Below are 22809 nucleotides of genomic sequence, written 5' to 3'. Positions count from 1 at the left end.
AATTTTTTAAAATAAAAAACATCTTATTTTTAATTAATATAACAAGTAATATAAAAAATATTTTAAAATAATTTATTAATATTTTTTTATTATTTTTAACTAAACAGAATAATTATTTATACTTACTTATTTTTATCAAATTTTATTAAATATAATAACTATTTATATCTAATAATTTAATTTATTTTTAATATAATATTTTAATATTAATAATAAAATATTATTTAAATCAAATACACTAAAATTATAAGGAGAAAAATGTCATATGTCCTAAATTCATAAAGAGAAAAATGTCATCAATCTTTAGATAATAATGCGTGGGAACTTGTTAATTGGATAAATTGTCTTTCAATGATAAAAAAGGACAAAACTATTTTAAATAGAGAGCGAAAGTTGAAGGACAAAATTTATCCTCAAAATTTTTTTTTTCAACAACTTATCTGACATGAAATAACATCCAGCAAAAGAAATCCTGAACGCCTCTTCCAGCGAAAGCCCACCAGACAGCTCAACCAAAACAAAGTTCACAGTGGGCAAAACGACGCTCGACCCAACAATCACACCTATCACCACACCTGTCGTCCCCAATACTTATACCGAACGCCGACCATTCTATCTCCCTAATCTCCTTCGAAACTCCCTTCAACAGATCCCCCGCTTTTTCCTCTTTCCTCTCCTGCAAAACCTTCTTTATCTCCGATCCCAACTCGCTCAACTCCGCACTCGACTAGCCAGCCGTTTCAGCTTTCGCGTCAGCAGCGGCGTCCGATTTATCCGAGCTTTCTCAGCTTCCTTCGATGGCTTTAAAAACGACGGATCGGTTTCTTCTCAATGCGGTTATGTTTGTGGGTATAGGGAGCCATTGACACATGTCATTTGTGGTCTGACGAAGGTTTTTGGTGAAATGTACGCCGCCGGAAATTGCGGAGAAACTGCTATGTTCCATCTATGAATGCGAGTTGGGATATCATCGGGAACGACAGAGAGAAGATAGAGCTGGAGTTTCGTTGGGCTGGGCTGGGAATGTCAAAGCTTAAGATGAGAATAGGCCTGATTAGAAAGGGCTATAACTTTATTTTTTAGATTCAGCCTGGGCCAACATAAGCCTACGAGTACGAGAGATTAAGGAGAGATTATCCGAGACCAAAATAAAAGAAAAGGCTAGCAAGCTCCGCTTAAATTCAAAACGGCCATTTTAAATCAAGCTTTAATGATACCAAAAATGAAAAAGAGTTGCAAAGAAGAAATATTATAAAAGAAAAAAAATATTTAAAAAAAAAGAAAAACCATCGGAGAGGTGAGCTCCAATGTGATGGCATTGACGAGGAGTTAATCTTGAGCTAAAATTTAAATTAAATTTGTTCAAATAGAATAATAATCCGATGCTAAGAGGATTGTGTCCAAATCAGGATTAATGAATTATCTTACCTCTAATAAAATAAAATAAAAAATTAATTTTGAATTAAATTTTAAATATAACATATAAAATTATAATCTTACCTATTCATCCTATAAAGAGGAATTGTATAAAAAGTAATACTATGTATACTCATTTTGAATACATAATTATATACACACTTATATGTATCATCATATGATTGAATGTTATTTTATCTTTAATTTAAAATCATTTATTTATATGATAACACTTATAAGTATTTATATATTTGTGTATTCAAAAGGGTACACACAATTTTATTGTTACATAAACATGTGCATAGTGGGAGAAATAATTATGAAACACATAAGATCAGGATAAGATATGAAGAATTGTGAAATCGAGTTAATACTATTAACAAAATGTTATATAATATATAACATTATAATATAATTCGAAATTGAATCATAATATTAAGAAATGATGAAAATCAAAAGGGACAAAGATGTTTAACGATAAACGATAAGAGACAGACAGAATGTTATGTCGTGATGGCATCAAGAGTGAGAGAAAAAGGAGAAAAACTAGGTTGACATTGACTCGATCTCAAGAGAGAAGACAATTAGAGATAGAGGAAGAAGGTCGTCAGAAAGAGATCTCCAAATCATTGAAAAGTGGGGGTGTAAATATGAAGTTCCAAAGATTTGGAGAGTGGCTGCAATTAAAAAAAGGGAAAATATGAAATTAGGGAAAAAAGACAATTTTCAAAACTAAAAAGAACTGCAAACTTACAACACACCCAAAACAAATTTCACATGTTTTTCTTTATCTTGACATAAAATGAACTCAAATCTATCTTAAAATTAAAAAATTTATTGTCTTAAAAACAAATTTAAAAAATTTGAACACTAAACACTTTGATATAAGATATTCATTCCATAGGTTCAATGTTAAAATTCTTTAAATTTATATAAAATATTTTTATAATTTGAGATAAATTTTTAATTCTCTAAGTAATATTTTTGTATTTGAAAAAAAAATATTAAAAAATATAAAATAATAAAAATAAAAAAGAAATAATAAAAAATTAATTTTAGCAAATAACTGGTTGGTTAACATGTATTCTTAGGGTTGGACATAGATTTGAAAATCATTACATATATAGTAAAACTCCTTTTTTTTTTTTTTCTCTAGAAAATAGTATAGTTTGGTTAGGTACAAGGAAGAAATAAATATGATTAGATAAGGCAACCTTATCCAATAAGAAGTAACACTGGACGACCTGTAAAATTGATTATTGTTATCAATCCAAAACTAAAATCATTGGCTTAGAATTTAATTGAAGCTAATAAGTATATTATTAAATCATATTCCTTTTTTTGCTTTCAACAACTGACATGTGAGAATTTAATTTCCCTAATAAATATTTTATCTAAAGAAGAAAACATATCAAAATAATTTGAATCTTATAAAACAAATCTCTTCAACCCAAAACAAATAAATGAACAATAAAACTATAGAGGTTTTATTTTTAATAAATAAATAAATAAATAAAATATATATTATTATATAATTAGATGATTTTTAAATTTAAAAAAATAATATTTAATTATATAATGATATATATAAATATATATTTATTTGTGTATTTAAAATGGATAATATTATTCATTAATTAAATCATACAAACTATAAAATATTTTAAAAAGTTTGGGCAAATTTTTTTCACCACTCAAGCTGGGGTAATTTAATTAATTTCCAAACAACAATAAAAGGAGAACAGGGCCACCCGTATCAACTCGACTCGTACATATTGTTCAACAATCCACACTAATACAGCGGGCTTTTTCACAAAACACCAATAAATTAAAGCATAAGTTGAAGTATTTTACCTTTCCACCCACTGATTAAGTGATTATTCAAGCACCAGGCATGTGGAGCTTCGGTAACAGTGACGCCTTCTTCTCCAGCCATATCAGTGACATCACAGTGACCAAGGAGATTTGCTCTCTTATTTGCATAGCAACAGCAGGTCCCCAGAGACGTTGAATATGTCGCCGTATTGGACAGGCTCTTGTTGGTTCATCTTGAACGTTTGGTCTGTAAAGTTGATTAGGACTTAGAATTACTGGTGACACTGGGAAGGTGGTATAGAGACAAGTAAACCCGGAAGAGCTTTGACACTGCTATGGAGACAGGTGTTGAAGGAGAAATTGGGTTCATCGTCCAGTACACATCTTTTAAACACAAATGTGTTTATACAAGAATACATTCTCATATGATTGAATATAAATTAATTATTAATTTAAAATTACTTAATTATATAATAACACACATACATACATATATATATATATATATATATATATATATATATATATATATATATATATATATATATATATATAAAATGTGTATATAGTTTATTGTTTTTGTTTTGCATAACTAATGGATTAATTTTATGTTGAACTAATAATGAGTTTTACTCTGAATTGAGTCAATTTGGAGTTAATTAAGTTCGAATTAAAGACCTAATGTCCTTTTTGAGTTTGAGCACAGCGTTCTTAGAGGAGTATTAGTGGTATAACCCATTGTTAGAAAAAATGTGAATTATTCATGTTTAATTTATGTCCTTATTTAATTTGTATTTTAAATATATTGTTCCAAATTTTTGAGTCAAAAATATATTAAACGGGTATTTTATACGTTTTTTGTATTAAATATGTATTTTTGCTATTGTATGATGTCCATTCTGATTTCGGTTGGATAGAATAATCGATATCTGTTGTTTTATATTTCCCTTGGTTTTGACTATGTTTTGTGGATGGTTGTTGAAGAGTGTGCTCATTGAACCAACCAGTGGAAACACTGGGATAGGGTTGGCATTCATGGCAGCAGCAAAGCACTATAAGCCTATCATTACAATGCCTGCTTCAATGAGTATTGAAAGAAGAATTATTCTTCGAGCTTTTGGAGCTGAGCTGGTTCTCACTGATCCTGCTAAGGGGGTGAAGGGAGCTGTTCAGAAGGCAGAGGAGATTTTGGCCAAGACACCAGATGCTTACATGCTGCAGCAGTTTGAAAATCCAGCCAACCCAAAGGTACATTTCTCAAGTAAAAAATGAAGTAGATGTAGTTGGTAGTAGTAAAAGTTACTCAAATATATGTCATTGTTGGTGTAGATCCATTATGAGACCACTGGGCCAGCGATCTGGAGAGGCTCAGGAGGGAAAGTTGATGCCTTTGTTTCTGGAATTGGTACTGGTGGCACAATAACAGGTGCAGGACATTTCTTAAAGAACAGAACCCCAATATAAAGGTACAATAAATGTTTAATTCAAAAGTCAGTCCAGATTGAAACCAATTTATTTTGTTTCAGAAAGTCGACAAAAACTAAGACTTTGTCTTTTAGAAAAACTAATGTTATTTGTGTCTGCAGTCATTTGACATCTCACTGCTTTCCTTTTGTAATTAGCTATATGGTGTGGAGCCAATTGAAAGTCCTGTTCTATCTGGTGGGAAACCTGGTGAGTTGTATCTCTAATGCCTACACTTGAATGATCTCATCTCTTTGCATCTTCTTGTTCAAGTGGTCTGAATATTTTTAATATATAATCGAGGCATTCCAAGTATTTGTAATCTAAATCAAAGTATAAAGTAGTTTTTGGCATTGATGCATAATAAATAAAGGAGGAACTAGGAAGGAGTCCTTATATCTTGTTGAAATGAAGATAGTATTATGACCTTTTGACAGCTTTATCGACATGGATGATGGTATTACAAACTTTTGAGGAAGGGAAATTTTTAAGAGAAAAGTTTATCTTCTACCTTGGTAGTCCTTACTTCCTTACTAACGGTGTAAGGTAATCTTTATGACATGGTCTGCTAATCTCACATAACCTTCTGTACCTGCATTATAGTTTAAGTTGATGGCATTTACGCTAGTAAAGCTCTAAGTGTGAGATTAAGTTGACAACATTTAAAACGGTAAGTTTGTCTTCTACCTTGGTTCTCTTCCTTTTTCCCCTTTTTGTTCTTTCCTTCAAACTAATTTACAAAACCTCCATTCCAAGCAACCCATGTTGCTTTCTCCTATCATTTGGAACCCTCAAAAATATCAGCCAGCCCCACAATTGTTCCCTGGTTTACTCCCCTGGTGGCAGCCCTGGGTCTCTCACAGTCCACCTTGAACGTAGGAGCTGTAAAATAATCTATATCTATGTCTACCTATGTATTAGCTGTTTATTTTATATAATAAAGGATTTCTTGGGTTGTTGGCTGTGACTAACTGGACGTATATTTTGTGTATAAATGTGAAGGTCCGCATAAGATCCAAGGAATAGGTGCTGGCTTTGTCCCAGGTGTTTTGCAAGTCAATGTTGTTGATGAAGTTATTCAAGTAAGCCAAATTTTCTTTCAAGAAATTCTTGAATTTATGTACTATGAAATTTCAGCTCAATGCTCCATAGAGTCCTTCAAAAGCATGTTTTTGAATCGAGTTAACAGGGAAAATAACAAAATGAAAGGGTAATAACCTTTTGTAACATGTATACTTGGAGGTTTGGATTGATGTTATGAGACGAAGTTAGATTAGTCCCACATTAACTGAAGATGAAATGTTGAAGATTTTAAGTGAAATGGAAATTCAGAGAGAGAGAGACTTGATTTGGGAAATTTAAACTTTAGCGTTCATGCATATATCTTATTGGATATAGATCTCTGCTTACTTCTTCCAGTGACCATTTCTGGCCATGTTTTCAGGTTGCTAAGCAGCCCTTTTTTCAATTTTGCAGATATCAAGTAATGAAGCAATTGAGACAAGAAAGCTTCTTGCCCTGAAAGAAGGTTTACTTGTAAGTTTTCAGCTTCTCCAAAATCATTTTTCTGTAGGTTTAAAGCTGTTCTTGATAGCAATCTCATGGAATAATTATGTAGTTTCTTTCTTTCTTTTATTTTTTTCACTCACTGCAACAAATTTGTTTCTTGAAGTCATGTCTGATTATGGGAGTGTCTATTGCAGGTGGGAATATCATCTGGTGCTGCCGCCGCCGCCGCAATTAAGATTGCAAAGAGACCCGAGAACGCTGGAAAACTTATTGTTGTAAGTTGAATCATTCCCCTAGCAGATTCTCATAAAATCTCACGTGCACGTTTGGTAAAGTTTTCAATAATTTTCTGTGTCTGTGCTTAAAAATGGACTTGTGATAAACTGATGCAGGTAATTTTTCCAAGCTTTGGAGAGAGATATCTGTCTTCTGTGCTATTTGAATCCGAGAGGAAGGAGGCAGAAAACATGGTGGTGGAGCCCTGATTTCCTAGATCAGTTTAGCATTTTGGTCTCCTATTGCTTCTTCTTGGCATAATCACATGAATTGTAGTTATTTTAAGTGCCTTGTGCTGCTAACCACTCATTATACAGCCTAATTTTTTATATCAAATTTACCAAAAACATAGATAATACATTTTGTTTGTTTTGATTTCTTATACCAGGTAACTTGCCATCTTGTTTTACATGCCTACCACACATTATATTAAAAACTGGACTGTGCGGCCAAACTGGGACTCAGAAAGTCAGTCAGCAAAACTTGTTCTAGCCTCTGGATTGGATTGACCGGCCCTTGAATCGGCTGAATCAATCCATCTAAAACCAAAAACGCTCAACAATTTAAAACATGTCAGCATGATTTAAACCAATTATTGAGGATAAAAATGACAGGTTTTCTTGTATCTGAAATAAGAGATTTGCTGTGTTAGCAGATCATACAAATCTGATGTAGCCTTTGATGCAACTTCAGAGACAGAAACCATAGCTATTTCTGGAGCCAATGTCTATTTCTTCTGAGCAATACACTGGACGGTTTTCTACAAATACAACGAAAAAAAATTTGTGTCCAGTAATTTTAAAATACCAGAATTGCAGAACTGTAACACCCTAAAACTATAATAAAACATATGACTTCAAAAGACTTCAAAAATCCCTTAAATAAAGTCAAGTCTTGAATACAAAGTTTTTCAACCACAAACTACAAAAAAGAAAAATCTTTCAAACAAAACATACAATCAAATAGTTACTAAACTAATTTATTATTTTTTTTTTTTCTCTTAGCCAATCTTCCCAGCTAACTTCTTTTATTCTTTATTCCCCAAAGCTAAACAGAAACTCACACTTTATGACATCTTTAATCTGCAAAAATGTTAATGACGAGGGGTAAGCCGTCAACTCAGTAAACAGAAGCTAAACGTTATATATGCGTATTTAAACATTTAATTTAAACATTAATAAAGAAAATCAAATAAAAGAAGATCAAACAGAAAACCAAGTGCTTACACATATAAAACCACAAATAAATAAATAAATAAATTATTTCAGAACCTTTCAAACTATCAAAGTTAACTCAAAATTTATTTTAAACTCTTGTCACATAGTGTCACCTGTACTCCCGGTGACCCGGCCAGAATTTCAGAATCAAATGTCACCTGTAATCCCGGTGACCCGGCCAAAATTTCAGAAATGTGCACAATAGAACAAATAATCCAACTGGACCAAACTTATAGTTTCAGAGTTCAGAGCAGATATTCAGAGACTACGGACAATGAGTTAAAACCGTCTATATATAAACAAAATTTCAAATCATAAATGTACCGTAAATAATTTTATTGAATCAATGTCTAAGTAATTAAAATTTAAGTGGAACAAAAAGTATACGAAAATATTTTATAACTTACAAAAATCATTTCATACAAACAAGATGAAATACCATTTATATAACTTACAACCCATGTATATGAACAAAACAATCATATATATATATATATATATATATATATATATATATATATATATATAGCTTACGAAAATCAAAATTTTCAGATTTGACTATCATTTCCAAACATATAACATTTATATGCATATAAAAAGAATAGTTTCTACTTACCTCGACTACCAGCAAAAGTCTACAGAAACCCTTATACGATCCAAGCTATCACGTACAACCTATTCGGATCCTAGCCAAAACCAATGAATTCAAATTGTAATAATACTCTTAGTAATATCCTTAAATCCCGCTGAAAATCCTCAATTCCAAAACTAATTTTACAAATTCTAAGAGTGTCTAAGGTGAATAATCCTATACTTAACTAACACATATTTATACTGTATAACCTTTGTTCTATGAATTTTATAAATTTTTACACAAATTAAAACGTTACAAAACTTTGCAGGGACAAAGAAGACATATAGATGGTTTACCCAAAAATTATTCAGCTAAAAAAATATATATATATAAACTTCTAAAAAAATTACTTCCGTCCACAGCTCCTAATCACAACAACAGTTTTCAAGTTTGACAGTTCATGCTTCCAGCAATTTTATAAAATTCTGTATAACTCCGAAAATTCACGAAATTTTGCAAATATAAACTTAACATATTGACGTTTTTATCAAAAAAATATGAACCTAAAAATATTTTAAAAGTCATGCAAAACGAAATTTTTATCGCAAACCATTAACACTGTCAAAAATATTCCAGATTGAACATATACTTTTATAATGATTTTAGTAGATAACATAAAATTTACAAAATTTTGAAAACTTCCAGAATTAAACTATATATGCTAATTTACTTATAAAAAAATTATTCGAGTCAAAATCAATTCAAAAAGAAACTGAAAATTATATTTCTTTACTGGTCACAAATTCTGTCAAATAAATTTTAGGTTTAACACTCAATACTTTAACAATTTTAATAAATTGTATTAAATAGATAAAATTATGAAAATTTTCATAACATAACTAGACATATTGATTTATGTAAAAAAAATATTTAAATTGAAAACGATGAAAAAAATATATATAAAAATAAATAAATCTTTTACCAAATTAAGATATCAACAAATTGCTAAAAATTTGTATTATTATTATTTTTTCTTTCTTTTCATAAAACGAAATTAATATATAAAATAAAAATAGAATTAAAAGTACATAATTTCCTTTTATTTTTAGTAAATTTACAAACTAACAAACTAATATAAAACTATTATGAAACAAACAATTTACAATGCAAAATTGAGTCGAATCCTAAAAGAAACCCTAATCTTCAAATCATAAAACACCTATATATCAAAATAATAAAACATTGAGACATACCTTAATGAAATAAAACAACACTATTTCCTTGTTTTAGCCTCCTACTCACAATTCTTCTCTTCCTAAAATCATTACTCCAAACCTTGCTCTTTGTTTTGAAAAATCAGAAAATCCTCTCTCTCCCTTTATTAATAATGATTTTATTTTTCTTTAAAGAAAAATAAGTTTTGAAATAAATCCACATTTATCACCAATAAAATATCTCATCTCTTAATGGAAAGATTTATCTATAATCTAGATTTTACCTAACAAAATATTTTTAAAAATTAAACTCACCTTATCCCCTAAAATTTAAATTTTATCCTATTTAAAAATAACAATAATAATAATAATAATGATAATAATAATAATAATGATAATAATAATAATAATTAAAAGGTGAATATTACAAGAACCCAGACTGAGAAAATTTGAGGTAAAACCGTGTATATCTTTGTTTAATTTATCTTTTATCATACACATTATTTTGTTTAATTTGCCAAAATAATACAAGATTATTTTAGAATAATTATACAACATTAAGTGGCCAACCCAAGGGACTTGGGATTTTGATACCACGGCCACAAAATGTTTTTGGATCTCTCCCACCCCATGAGTTAATTCAAGAAGTGTGACTTCCTCCGACATTTATATGGTCATACCCAAATCAATTCTCAACCAATGTAGGATTCCTACCAGTATAGATGCATCTTGGTCATTAGATCTAGAATTAGTTAAAAAAAAAAAAACAACTTATTAAGAGACCTAAAGAAAGCACAATTCAATTAATCATTCCAAAGGATGAGAGTAACAAATATATATTTATCAAGAAAGAATATACAGATTTCAAATATAAAATATGATATATACCTGGTAAAATTAATGAAACAGCATCAAATACAGCAGACCATTAAAGTAAAATACCAAAAATCTTATACTCAGCATTGCAAGGCCTCCACCTTAATCAAAATTTGAGGATAAAATCAGTTAAGATGGTAGACACAAAGCCCCTCTTCACCTGGAGGAAATGAAGCTGTGGTCTATCGCAAACTATTTAAAGGAACGAACTCAATCTTCTTTGGAGTTTCACACCTTCTGTAATCATAAAAGCATAGCTCATTGAATTAAGAAAATAGAAGAGAACATGAATTCAATCAATTCAATTCATTCAACAATAGAAATGCTTGATGTATTTAGGTGAGTCGATAATATACCGTATTTTTGTACAAATATTGTATGGTGGAATTAAGGTTGCCTTCCCAACATTCTTCTACTCCATTCTCTCCTTCTGTCAACTGTAGTCTTTCGAGCTTTGGTGTGCTTAAAACTCCATGACAAAAAGTCTCCATCTCTAAGCATTGCCTGACAATTACTTTTTTCAAAGATGAGAATTCAAGAGAATAATCCCCACAACAGAAGCTTTTAAGGCTGGACAAGCAGTGAAGTTCCAAACAATCCAATTTGCTGAAAACAATTGAATTCTCCATTACTTCATCTCCCAAACGTGTTACAATTTCCTCCATCATTTTGCAATCAGATACACTCATTGTTGTAATTTGACCCAAGGTTTTAGTTTTTGAAGGGGTCAGTAAATATCTCAATCCATCACACTTCGAAACTTGCAGAGTTGCCAAATTCTGGAAAGACACTGATGAGGACCATGAATTTTCTAAACTGTTACATTCTGATACTTTTAGAGTCCTAAGATTTTGAAAAGCATTGCAAGGCTGAAAATTTCCTCTCCACAGATTCTTTAACCTGGGCATTTCACATAACTCTAGTTTTTCCAAGCTAGGGAATGCATCCTGGGGAATCAGTTGATCATATAAGTGTTAAAACGAAAAAGAAAAGATGATTAATTAAAATGCTTAGCACTCTATATGGTGACATTTGTGATATTTGTGGACTTATATACATAATGATAATGTTGTCCAGTAAGAAAAATTGGTACTTGCTAAATTATAGACATGATTTATACCTTGTAAACGAAGAACAGTTGTTGTTGACTGTCTCCATGACTCCCTCGGGTGCTCAATAATTCTGAAGCAAGGATCTCCACATTATTACAACCATATACCTTCAACTCTTCCAAAATTGGCCATTCTGAAATATGCATATCTGGGTAGAAACTCTTGAGACTTGGTAGCATCTCTAGAGACAGGTGGGTTAATTTGGAGAATACAAACCTCGAGACTGCTTCCTCCTTGGCAACAATTTCCTCCATCATACTAGACCTTTTCTCGAGCACTTCAAATATCTCCTCTACTGAATCACAATTTTGCACTTCCAAGAACTCCAGTTTCTGGTGCTTCCCAAGCATGTTAGATGGAAAAATACTTAAAAGATTTTTACAAAATCGTACAAACAAGCGATTTAATTTATTGAAGGAATCCACAGAGACTTGATTGTTCCATAATTTTACCAACTGATCAGCATGGCTGATTTGCAATCTCTCCAAACACGGTAGTCTTACCTGAAGATTACAAGTTACAATTGTACATAAACATCCAATATTAGTAACTTTAAAAATTATAAATAATATATGATGAATGAGAAAAAAATTTTTAAAAAAAAAATGAATGGGATGGATCACCTTCTGATAAAAAAGAGATTGCACGTGAGTAAAGTTCTCCTTTGCACTTATTCCTTCAGGTTCTTTGCTTGATGATGTCATATCACCACATACATAACTAGAGATGAATGTTTCAATTCTAGGGCAATTATCAATCCAGAGTCTGAATAAGGAAGACATTTCAACAGAATTTGTTGTGGAGTTGCAGAATGTTGTGAGTTTCGGAAGATCTCTAAGCTTCAGTTGGTACAGTTTAGGAAACAACATCGTTTCTGTTCTCTCTTCATCCTCATCTATTACTCTTTCCATTAACATACAATTAGATATCTTAAGCTTCCTCAGTTTGAAAAGACTTTTCACCATAGAAGCTGGGAATAGATATTGCAAATGACCAAAGCCATCGATAACCAAGATTGTTAAATTCAGGAAGCAAGAAGATGTTTCCAAGCTGGGTAATACAACCTGCAGGAATATAATTTTTCTTTTTTGAAAAAAAAAATTCATTTTGTTTCCTAAGTATGCAAATTTATTTGATTAAACATATCGGTGCAAAAAGAATCGAAACAAACTTACCTTAACAGTGAAAAGGGATGAAAAATGAAAACTGAGCTCCTTTATGTAGATCTTTTGACAGTCCTTAACAATAATAGTTTTTAAGGGAGGAAATTCCAAAATTTTACTTCCCGAATAGAAGCTTGTCAGGTTAGGCAATGACTTAAACATGATAGAGTTCAATAGAGGGATTACAATTTTATCATTTACTACATCCCCCTCCACTTCGCTTTTGATGATTTCTTCTATCAAAGCACAGTTTTTCACTTCTATCTCTTGGAGTTGAACAAGGCCCAATAGTTCAGATGCAGTAAATATATATTTCAAGCTGTTACAATTGTCAATTTTCAATGATCTGAATTTCTTTAAGCCCAAAATTTCTTGATGATTGACCTCCAAATCAAACACTTGTTCTAGTGACTCACAACTTTTTACCTCTAACATTTCTAGATTTTTGAAGTGGCAAAACACATTCAATGGAATACCACTTGATATATTTGAAAATTTATCCACCACTAGCGACTTTAAATTCCAGAATATGTCCATTGGCAATTGGCCATTCCATAATTTTTCTTTCATGCTAGGGAATTCTGAGAGTGTCAAATGTTCAAGGGTACGGAAGCCAACCTATGAAAACGAAATATTAATTTATTTATAACAAAGTACAATAAAGATTTTGATTTTTAAGAGCCAAAGCAAAGAAAGTTACATATAAGAACTCACATTCAGCTGCAAGTTATCAAGGTGCAAAAGCACCATCTTCAAAGTTTTAAACTTTTATCCGTGAAAATTTTTATAATAAGTTTTCAACGGAAGTTTTGATTTATTATGATATAAATTATCAAACTATTTTGCATTCAATATGATAATGTACTGCTAAAGTTTATCATTATTGGTTGTGTCGAAAAAGAACACGGCTAAAGGGAAGGTATGCTAAAGAAAAAGGGTATTATTAGAATAAATAATAAATTTGCTTAAAAAAATAACTACATCAAAAGTTTGTCTAAAAACGTTTAGACTACAATTTTTTTGCCTATTTTAATTAATATCCCTTTACTTTTATAGTTTGAATTTGCGTCCCTCACTGTTATATTGGACCACCTCAAAGTTGGACAAGAAAGATCATTGACAGACTTAATCTTATGCTGCCACTAATTGGACAGGCAGCAAAGAAAATAGCCACTATGTGGCCGTGAATATATATATTAACAAGAAAATGAATAAATTGCATAGAACTATAATATTCTTTTTGCAGGCAATTGACTATCTAAATATACATTGAAACTCGGTTTTTAAAAAAATACATTGTGGAGTTACAACTAGCTCTCTTAAAAATTTAACCAAGGTATAATGGCAGATTTAGAACAGTTTGAGAAAAAACCAGAATGCAATAAAACAAAAATAAATTGTTCAAAAACCAACGTATTGAAAAAAATTGAACAAACATCTTTCTTAATCTCCCCAATAAAAATTGAACAACCAGAATGAATAAATTGCTTAGTCTGCAATTGATTTGTATATGGCATAATGGAATTAATTCAATCGAAATATGGGTTTGGTAACCTTTCATCCCAGTCTATAGAAGATAATGCTCTTGTAGTTATGACTTTGCCAACATTCCATTAATCTCCCCAGTAAAATCAAAATTATAATATACTTAATATCCCAATTAATATTACAAACTGATAGGGACCTAATGTGAATTTTATTACTATTAAAATAAAACATGTTAACACCTCTATTTTTACCTAATAACAATATTCCCCATCCTGTCAATACAATCATTTCTATTTATTTTACCGTTTTCAAATCAAATATTTTATCCTAATCTTAAATATCATATCATAATCACAAAAATCTTATCTTGATTAAATATTTTATTCAAATCTTATATTTTCTTTATTATTAGTATTATTATTATTGAGTTCCAACCAACACATCTATTAGTTGTAATATTTAAAATATATATATCAATAGCAATATTGCAAAAGGAGAAAAAAACAAATGTTTAGTGGAAGAGTAAGTACCGTATCTGTAAATATTTGTTGAATGGTAGAATTGAGATCATCCTTCCATAAATATTCCACATCATCATTTGGCTCAGTCAATTGTACTTTCTTTAACAACGGTGTGCTTAAAACTCCTTGTGAAAATATGTTCAATTTTGGGCATTGACTCACAATAACTTGCTCCAAACAGGGGAATTTGAAGGAATAAATAGCTGAGCAGAAGAATGCAAGGCTTGATAAACAGTAAAGCTCCAAAACTTTCAATTGGCCAAAAACAATCTCTTCTTCTTTGTCTCCCTCGTTCGCTATTACCTCTATCAATAGCTTGCACTCTCTTATTCTCATTGTTGTGAGATTGACAAGAGTGTTGGTTGCTTCACTTGTTAGCACCTTGGCTAATCCATTGCAATTGTATACCTCCAGAGTTTCAAGATTTTTGAAAGACATTGCAGACGGCATTAAAATTGTCAAACAATGACACCTGTGCACTTCTAGCTTTTGAAGATTTGGAAGAAATGTGTTCCCTAGAAAATCCTGTTTCCATATATGTCCTTGTTCATAGGGGAATAGCTCTTTGAAACTACAATCCAAAAAAACAAGTGACTCCAAACAATTTAAATTTTGAAGGAAAACGAACAAAGAAGCAACCAATTCATCATCAAAAGTGGACAGCCAAAGTATTTTAAGCTTGCCAAAGCTCTCAACTATTTCAGAGTGGAGGAATGTCAATCTGAAGTCATGTGCGTCTAATCCCAACATTTCCAAATTCAGCATGACCTAAAAATCATGAATAAGTAAATAGATAGGTGTGACCATTAAGTCATCAACGAGTGCACCGCAACGCACAAATAAATAACTAGGATTTTTTTATATAAACAGAACAGGTGTCACAAGTTATATACATCTAATAAGCAAGTGAAAAAATATATAACCAGATCTATAATCTGGAGAAAATGTAAATTACATTGCTGTAAACAGAATCATACAAGGCAAAAGTCCTATCTACTATTATGAGCCAAATTTTAATACAAAAAAAAAAAAAGGAAATTGGTTTATAATTAGTGAAACTCATATTACTCGTTAACTTTCTCCAGCTCACTATTTATTTATGTATTTTAAATTATTAATTAAATAAATATCTTATGAAGTAAATAGACCTTAAACAAGAGGTACATAAATGACCAAGAATTTTTAATCAACAAATTGAATAAAATCCTGCAACTGAAATATTCAGACGATTAATATATACTAACTCGATAGATTTATAGAGGAAAACAAATTTATTATAATCAAGCAAAGGGAAAAGTAGCTCTTAGTTTATTTTCATTTGCAATAAAAATTTAATGTCCTTCTTATGAATTGGAAAATAAAATTCATTGATGCCTAATTCAAATCTTGATTTTGAGTTGGTGTAGTATATCTTTAGGCCCAGTAGTTATCTAACATCAATTGGCTGATGGAAGGTCTTGAAGAGTTCCTCCACCAATTAGACTTGTCTTTTGTGTTGGATACTTACTTGTACACCAATAATACTAAAAAGTGCAACCTCTAATAAAAGGGATGATGATCAAATCAATTTGGATAATGTAAAGATGTTTTATTTATGAGTGGGTTTCAATGAAATTGAAATCATACCTTTTCTAACAAAAAAAGGGCAGGCTGCCTCTCCCTGTCTCTGGCTTGAAAGCTAGGAAATTCAGAAGCATATAAATTTATGTTCTTGCAATCACGCACACCCAAAATTCTTAACATTGGCCACTCTACTGCATGCAACCGCGGGTAGAAACATTTCAGTTGCTGTAAATTTACAAGGTAGATGTCTGTTAATTGTGGAAACAAAAATATTGGGGCCCCATTAACTTCTTCCTCAGAAACAATTTTCTCTAACCCACAAGAGCGTATCATTAGCTCTTTAAGTTGCATGAGACAAGTAGCGGTAGAAACTGGAAAGAGACTTTTCATACTCCAACAATTACTAACACTCAAACTCTCTAAATTGCGAAAGGTGAGATGTCCTTGAGTATTAGATGGAACGATAGCCAACAACTTTTCACATGATTCGACTGTAACTACTTTTAGTTTGCAAAAGGATTCAAGATGGAGTGTTTGGTTGTGCCATATCAGCTGCAAGCTATCCAAGTGCAAGAGCACCATCTTCTCCAAGCTTGGAAAAACGACCTGCAGTAGACAATTCATGACATTAATTTTGGGGCAGTTATATATGACTCAAAAAGCAAAAGTGTTTTGTCAGGTTGAACAACTATTAAACCAAATCAAATCTTCAGGTTTGTAGGAAACATAATCATAAAACAATATTCTGAGTTCAGATAATGATAACAAAGATTGCTGACCATGATACTAAAATTAAAACTAGTTAATGGAAAACTCTTTTCACCTATGCAAAGAAATATATTCTACCTGGTGTAATTTTTATGGATATTATAATTTTTAACGAAAATTCTTCTTGCAAAATATGCACATTATGATCAAATCTTGAGGTTTGTAGGGAACAGAACCATAACAATAATATTTTGAGTTCAGATAATGATAACAAATATTGTTGACCACGATATAAAAATTAAAACTAGCTTAGAGAAAACTTCTTTCACCAATGCCTAGAAAGAAAATTTCTATTTGTTGGAGTAACTTTTTAGATATTATGACTGCAGGGGTGAAAAAGTCTAGAAATGAAAATTCTTCTTGCAAAATAGGAGAAAATGATTTAAGAAAAGACAACCTTTTCACTGAAAAGAGGTGCAGTACGATCAAAATGGTCTGTCTTCAAATCGGAGAAAACAAAAGTCTCCATCTTTGGACAGTTGGCTATAGTAATACTTTTCAAGGGCATTCCAAATAGTTAGTTCCTGAATAGAAGTTTGTCAAGTCAGGCAATAGCTCAAGAACAATGGAATTCAGATGAGGGATGAAAATTTTATCAATGGCTCCCTCCTTTCCTTCGTCTTTTGTGATAATTTCTTCAATCAAAGCACAATTCTTCACTCCAATCACTTGAAGTTGATCAAAGCCCAAGATTATAGAAGGAGTAAACATATATCTCAAGCTGCTGCAATTGTGAACCTTCAGCGTTTTCAGGTTGTTGAAGCCCAAGATTTCTTCCTTACTGCTCTTCAATAACTTTCCTTTTATATCAAATAAATGTTTCAATGAATGGGAATTTCTCACCTCCAAAGTTTCCAGATTTCTTAAATCATCGAATACATGGATCGGAAAAGCAGTTGACTCACCAAAATCCTCATCCAGTTCTAACCACTTTAAATTGCAGAATAAGCCCACTGGCAATCCTTCGTTCCAAATTTTCTCCTTTAATGTGGGGAATTCAGAGAGCTTGACATATTCCATGTTGCGGAAACCAATCTATCAAATCCAAAAAAAAGGTTAAGCCACAGTACAATCAATATTTTGAATTTTGAGAGACTTAAAAAAAATAAAGCTTAACAAAATGAATATTGATGTAGTGAAAATGTTATTTGTTTTTGGGATATTAATTAAAATAAACAAAAAAAAATTCAGACTAAATGTTTTAGGCAAACTTTTGATATAGTTACTTTTCTAAGCAAATTAATCGTTTATTCTAATAATACTTGTTTCCTTTAGTATACTTTCTCTTCAACCTTGTTCTTTCTCGACCCAACCAATGGTGGTAAACTCTAGTAGTATATCATCACATTGAATACAAGATAATTTGATAACTTATATCATAATAAATCGAAACTTCCGTTGAAAAATTCTTGTGGAAACTTCTATAGAAAAAAGTTTAAAACTTTGAATACTAATTTCTAAGAGAAGTTTGATTTTATTTATTTGTTTTGTTACCGATTACATTAGTTGCGTAAATAGTGAATATTTATTGTATTAGTTGAAGTAAAACAAGTTCTAATGTCAAATCAGAATGGAAAGCAAAAATAGGATTTTCTAAAAACCAAGTGCAAAGTGTGAGTGCGAATGCATGCATGCGAGAATGCATACATTTCTTTCACTTTATATAAAAATATTTATATACAGATGTGCGAAAGCATTCTCGCACTCATGTCTCATATAAATATAAAATAATTTTCCATATAAAAATAACTTTTTATATAATTATTTTATAAAAATAATTTATATAAAAAATAAATTATTATAGAAAAATATTTTTTATAAAAATATTATTTATATAAAAATAATTTAAAAAACCATTATTGCACTCAATGTGAGGAGTGAGTGCGAGAATGGTTTTTTATGTGTTAAAAATAAATTATTATATAAAAAAATATTTTTTATAAAAATATGATTTATATATAAATATAAACATAAAATATTTTATAGTTATATCAATTATTTTTATATATAATTTTTTTTATATACAAATATATAAAATAATTATATAAATATTTTTATATAAAGCGAAAGAAATGCATCCATTCTCACGTGCACTCACTCGTACTTCACATTCGCACTTACTATAGAAAATAGCTTTTTTGCGCCATTCTACTTTTAAATCAAAACTTGTTCTACTTTGAGTAATACAACAAATATTTACTGTATATACAACTAATGTAATCAGTAACTGAACAAATAAACAAAACCAAAACTCTCTAAAAAATCAGCATTCAAAGCTTTAAACTTTTGTTCGTGAAAGTTTTCACGACAAGTTTTCAACAAAAGTTTCGATTTACTATGATATAAGTTATCAAACTATTTTGTATTCAATATGATGATGTACTACTGAAGCGTATTGTTATCAACTGCGTCAAGAAAGAACACGGTTGAAGGGAAGGTATGCCAAAGGAAAAGGGTATTATTAAAATAAATGATGAATTTACTTAGAAAAGTAACTACATCAAAAGTTTACCTAAAAATGTTTAGACAACAATTTTTTTTGCCTATTTTAATTAATCTCCCTTTATTTTTATAGTTTGAATTTGTGTCCCTCATTGTTATATTGGACCACCTCAAAGTTGGACAAGAAAGATCATTGACAGAATTAATCTTATGCGCCACTAATTGGACAGGCAGCAAAGAAAATAGCCACTATGTGGCCGTGAATATATATATTAACAAGAAAGTGAATAAATTGCATAGAATTATAATATTCTTTTTGCATGCAATTGACTATCTAAATATACATTGAAACTGGGTTTTAAAAAAAATACACTGTGGAGTTACAAGTTGTTCTCTTAAAAATTTGAGAAAAACCAGAATGCAATAAAACAAAAAATAATTGTTCAAAAACCAACTTATCGAAAAAATTGAACAAACATCTTCCTTACTTTTTCAAACTTGCTTAGTCAACAGAATATAATGCTCTTGTAGTTATGACTTTGCCAACATTGCATTAATCTCTCCAATAAAATCAAAATTATACTATACTTAGTATCCCAAATAATATTACAAACTGATAGACACCTAATGTGAATTTTATTAATATTAAAATAAAATAGTGTTAACTAATAACAATATTCCCCATCCTCTCAATACAATAATTTTTATTTATTTTATCTTTTCAAATCAAATATTTTATCGTAGTCTTAAATATTATATCATTATCACAAAAATCTTATTTTAATTAAATATTTTATTCAAATCTTATATTTTCTTTATTATTAGTACTATTATTACCAACATATCTATTAGTAGCAATATTTAAAATATATATATCAATAGCAATGCTGTAAAAGGAAAAAACAAGCAAATGTTTAGTGGAAGAGTAAGTACCATATCTGTAAACATTTGTTGAATGGTAGAATTGAGATCATTCTTCCATAAATATTCCACATCATCATTTGGCTCAGTCAATTGTACTTTCTTTAACAACGGTGTGCTTAAAACTCCTTGTGAAAATATGTTCAATTTTGGGCATTGACTCACAATAACTTGCTCCAAACAGGGGAATTTGAAGGAATAAATGGCTGAGCAGAAGAATGCAAGGCTTGATAAACAGTAAAGCTCCAAAACTTTCAATTGGCCAAAAACAATCTCTTCTTCTTTGTCTCCCTCATTCGCTATTACCTCTATCAATAGCTTGCACTCTCTTATTCTCATTGTTGTGAGATTGACAAGAGTGTTGGTTGCTTCACTTGTTAGCACCTTGGCTAATCCATTGCAATTGTATACCTCCAGAGTTTCAAGATTTTTGAAAGACATTGCAGACGGCATTAAAATTGTCAAACAATGACACCTGTGCACTTCTAGCTTTTGAAGATTTGGAAGAAATGTGTTCCCTAGAAAATCTTGTTTCCATATATGTCCTTGTTCATAGGGGAATAGCTCTTTGAAACTACAATCCAAAAAAACAAGTAACTCCAAACAATTTAAATTTTGAAGGAAATTGAACAAAGAAGCAACCAATTCATCATCAAAATAAGCCAGCAAAAGTATTTTAAGCTTGCCAAAGCTCTCAACTATTTCAGAGTGGACGAATGTCAATCTGAAGCCATGTGCGTCTAATCCCAACCCTTCCAAATTTGGTATGACCTGAAAATTATGAATAAGTAAATAAGTAGGTGTGACCATTAAGCCATCAACGAGTGCACCGCAATGCACAAATAAATAACTAGGATTTTTTTATATAAATGGAACAGGTGTCACATGTTATATACATCTAATAAGCAAGTAAAAAATATATAACCAGATCTGTAATCTGGAGATAATGTAAATTTAAATCTTAACACTAATTTAAATCTTAATTTTGATTCGATGTACTGTAATGTTTGGCCGATGGGGGTCCCACATCAATTGGCTAACAGAAGGTTTTTTGACATAAATATTGGAGTTCCTCCGCCAATTGAGCTTGTCATTTGGGTTGAACACTTAACATACTATAATTAGTGCGATAAAATATGTCTGAATGATTGTGAACGTGCTGCATTTATGAGTGGGTTTGGAAGAAATTGAAATCATACCTTTTCTAACAAAAAGAGGGTAGGCTGCCTCTCCCCGTCTCTAGCTTCTAAGCTAGGAAATTCGGAAGCATATACTTTTATCTTCTTGCATTCATACACACCCAAATGTCTTAGCATCGGCCACTCTAATACATGCAACCGTGGGTAGAAACATTTCAGTTCCGGTAAATTAAGAAGGTTGATGCCTGTTAATTGAGGAAACAAAAATGTTGGGGCCCCGTTAACTTCCTCCTCAGAAACAATTTTCTCCAATCCACAAGATTTTATCCACAGCTCTTCAAGTTGCACGAGACCAGTAGCGATAGAAACTGGAAAGAGACTTTTCATACTCCAACAATTGCAAACATCCAATATCTCCAGATTGTGAAAGGTGAGATGCCCTTGAGTATTAGATGGAACGATAGCCAACAACTTTTCACATGATTCGACTCTAACTACTTTTAGTTTGCAAAAGGATTCAAGATGGAGTGTTTGGTTGTGCCATATCAGCTGCAAGCTATCCAAGTGCAAGAGCACCATCTTCTCTAGGCTTGGAAAAGCGACCTGCAGATGACAGTTCATGATGTTAATATTTTTGTATAAAAATAGCCACAAGCTCACAATGAGAATGCTATCCAAATATTGTGTCAGGTTGGACTGCTCTCAAAACCTAAAAGCATTTTGAAGGTAATAGGCAACATTGTTTTTTATTATAAAGAATTAACTAAATTACCTTTTCATCGAAGAGTGGGTTTACGTTAATAAACTCGTTCTCCGAGTTCACCTCTTCCTTAGCTTTTCCCTCTGTTTCTGGATAAAAAGATTTGCAGAAGAATGTCTTCAAATTATGGCAATGCTCAATGTGAAGTTCTTTTAAGAAAGGGAACTCAATCAAATTTCCTGCACCAAAACTTGTGAGTTTTGGAAGAACTTTGAGCTTCATGTACAATAGTTTAGGAAAACTCATATCGACTATCTTTTCCTCTTTTTGTACTCCTTCTAAGTCAATTATTACTTCCATCGACTTACAATTGCTTATCAAAAGCTCTTGGAGTTGATTTAGACTTTTGACCATAAAGGATGAAAACAAAAATTTCAAGTCATTACAGTTCTCCACAGTTAAGCTTTTTAGGCATTGACCATAACGAAACATTGCTAGAGGTTGATGAATGCATGTTTTCTCAAAATTAATTGAACATACTTTCAAGTTCTCCAATCTTGGAAAGACAACCTGTAAAAAATAAATTTTTTCATTAACTAATAAGAAATTCATAAACTAATAAGAATAATCC

The 22809-nt window shown here is 30.9% G+C and overlaps 2 protein-coding genes and 1 pseudogene across 2 annotated transcripts in view; 1 reads left to right on the top strand and 2 right to left on the bottom strand.

Moving 5' to 3' along the window:
* LOC123210164 overlaps nt 1–22809 on the bottom strand; it is a 71211-nt gene that overhangs the window by 31678 nt on the left and 16724 nt on the right. The window lies entirely within an intron of this gene.
* Nucleotides 1–22809, bottom strand: part of LOC123211639 — an 89631-nt gene that overhangs the window by 63899 nt on the left and 2923 nt on the right. The window contains exons 2-3 of the mRNA XM_044630431.1: nt 22251–22748; nt 21539–22081 (exon numbers count right to left, since the gene is read on the bottom strand). Coding sequence (XP_044486366.1) covers nt 21539–22081; nt 22251–22748 — 1041 coding nt within the window. The remainder of the gene's footprint in view (nt 1–21538; nt 22082–22250; nt 22749–22809) is intronic.
* Nucleotides 4230–6867, top strand: LOC123210173 (annotated as a pseudogene).

Source organism: Mangifera indica, chromosome 3, assembly GCF_011075055.1.
Source record: "Mangifera indica cultivar Alphonso chromosome 3, CATAS_Mindica_2.1, whole genome shotgun sequence".
In the NCBI taxonomy this organism is placed as follows: domain Eukaryota; kingdom Viridiplantae; phylum Streptophyta; class Magnoliopsida; order Sapindales; family Anacardiaceae; genus Mangifera; species Mangifera indica.
Note: the sequence above shows the minus strand (reverse complement) of the source record. Positions and strands in the feature narration are given on the sequence as shown.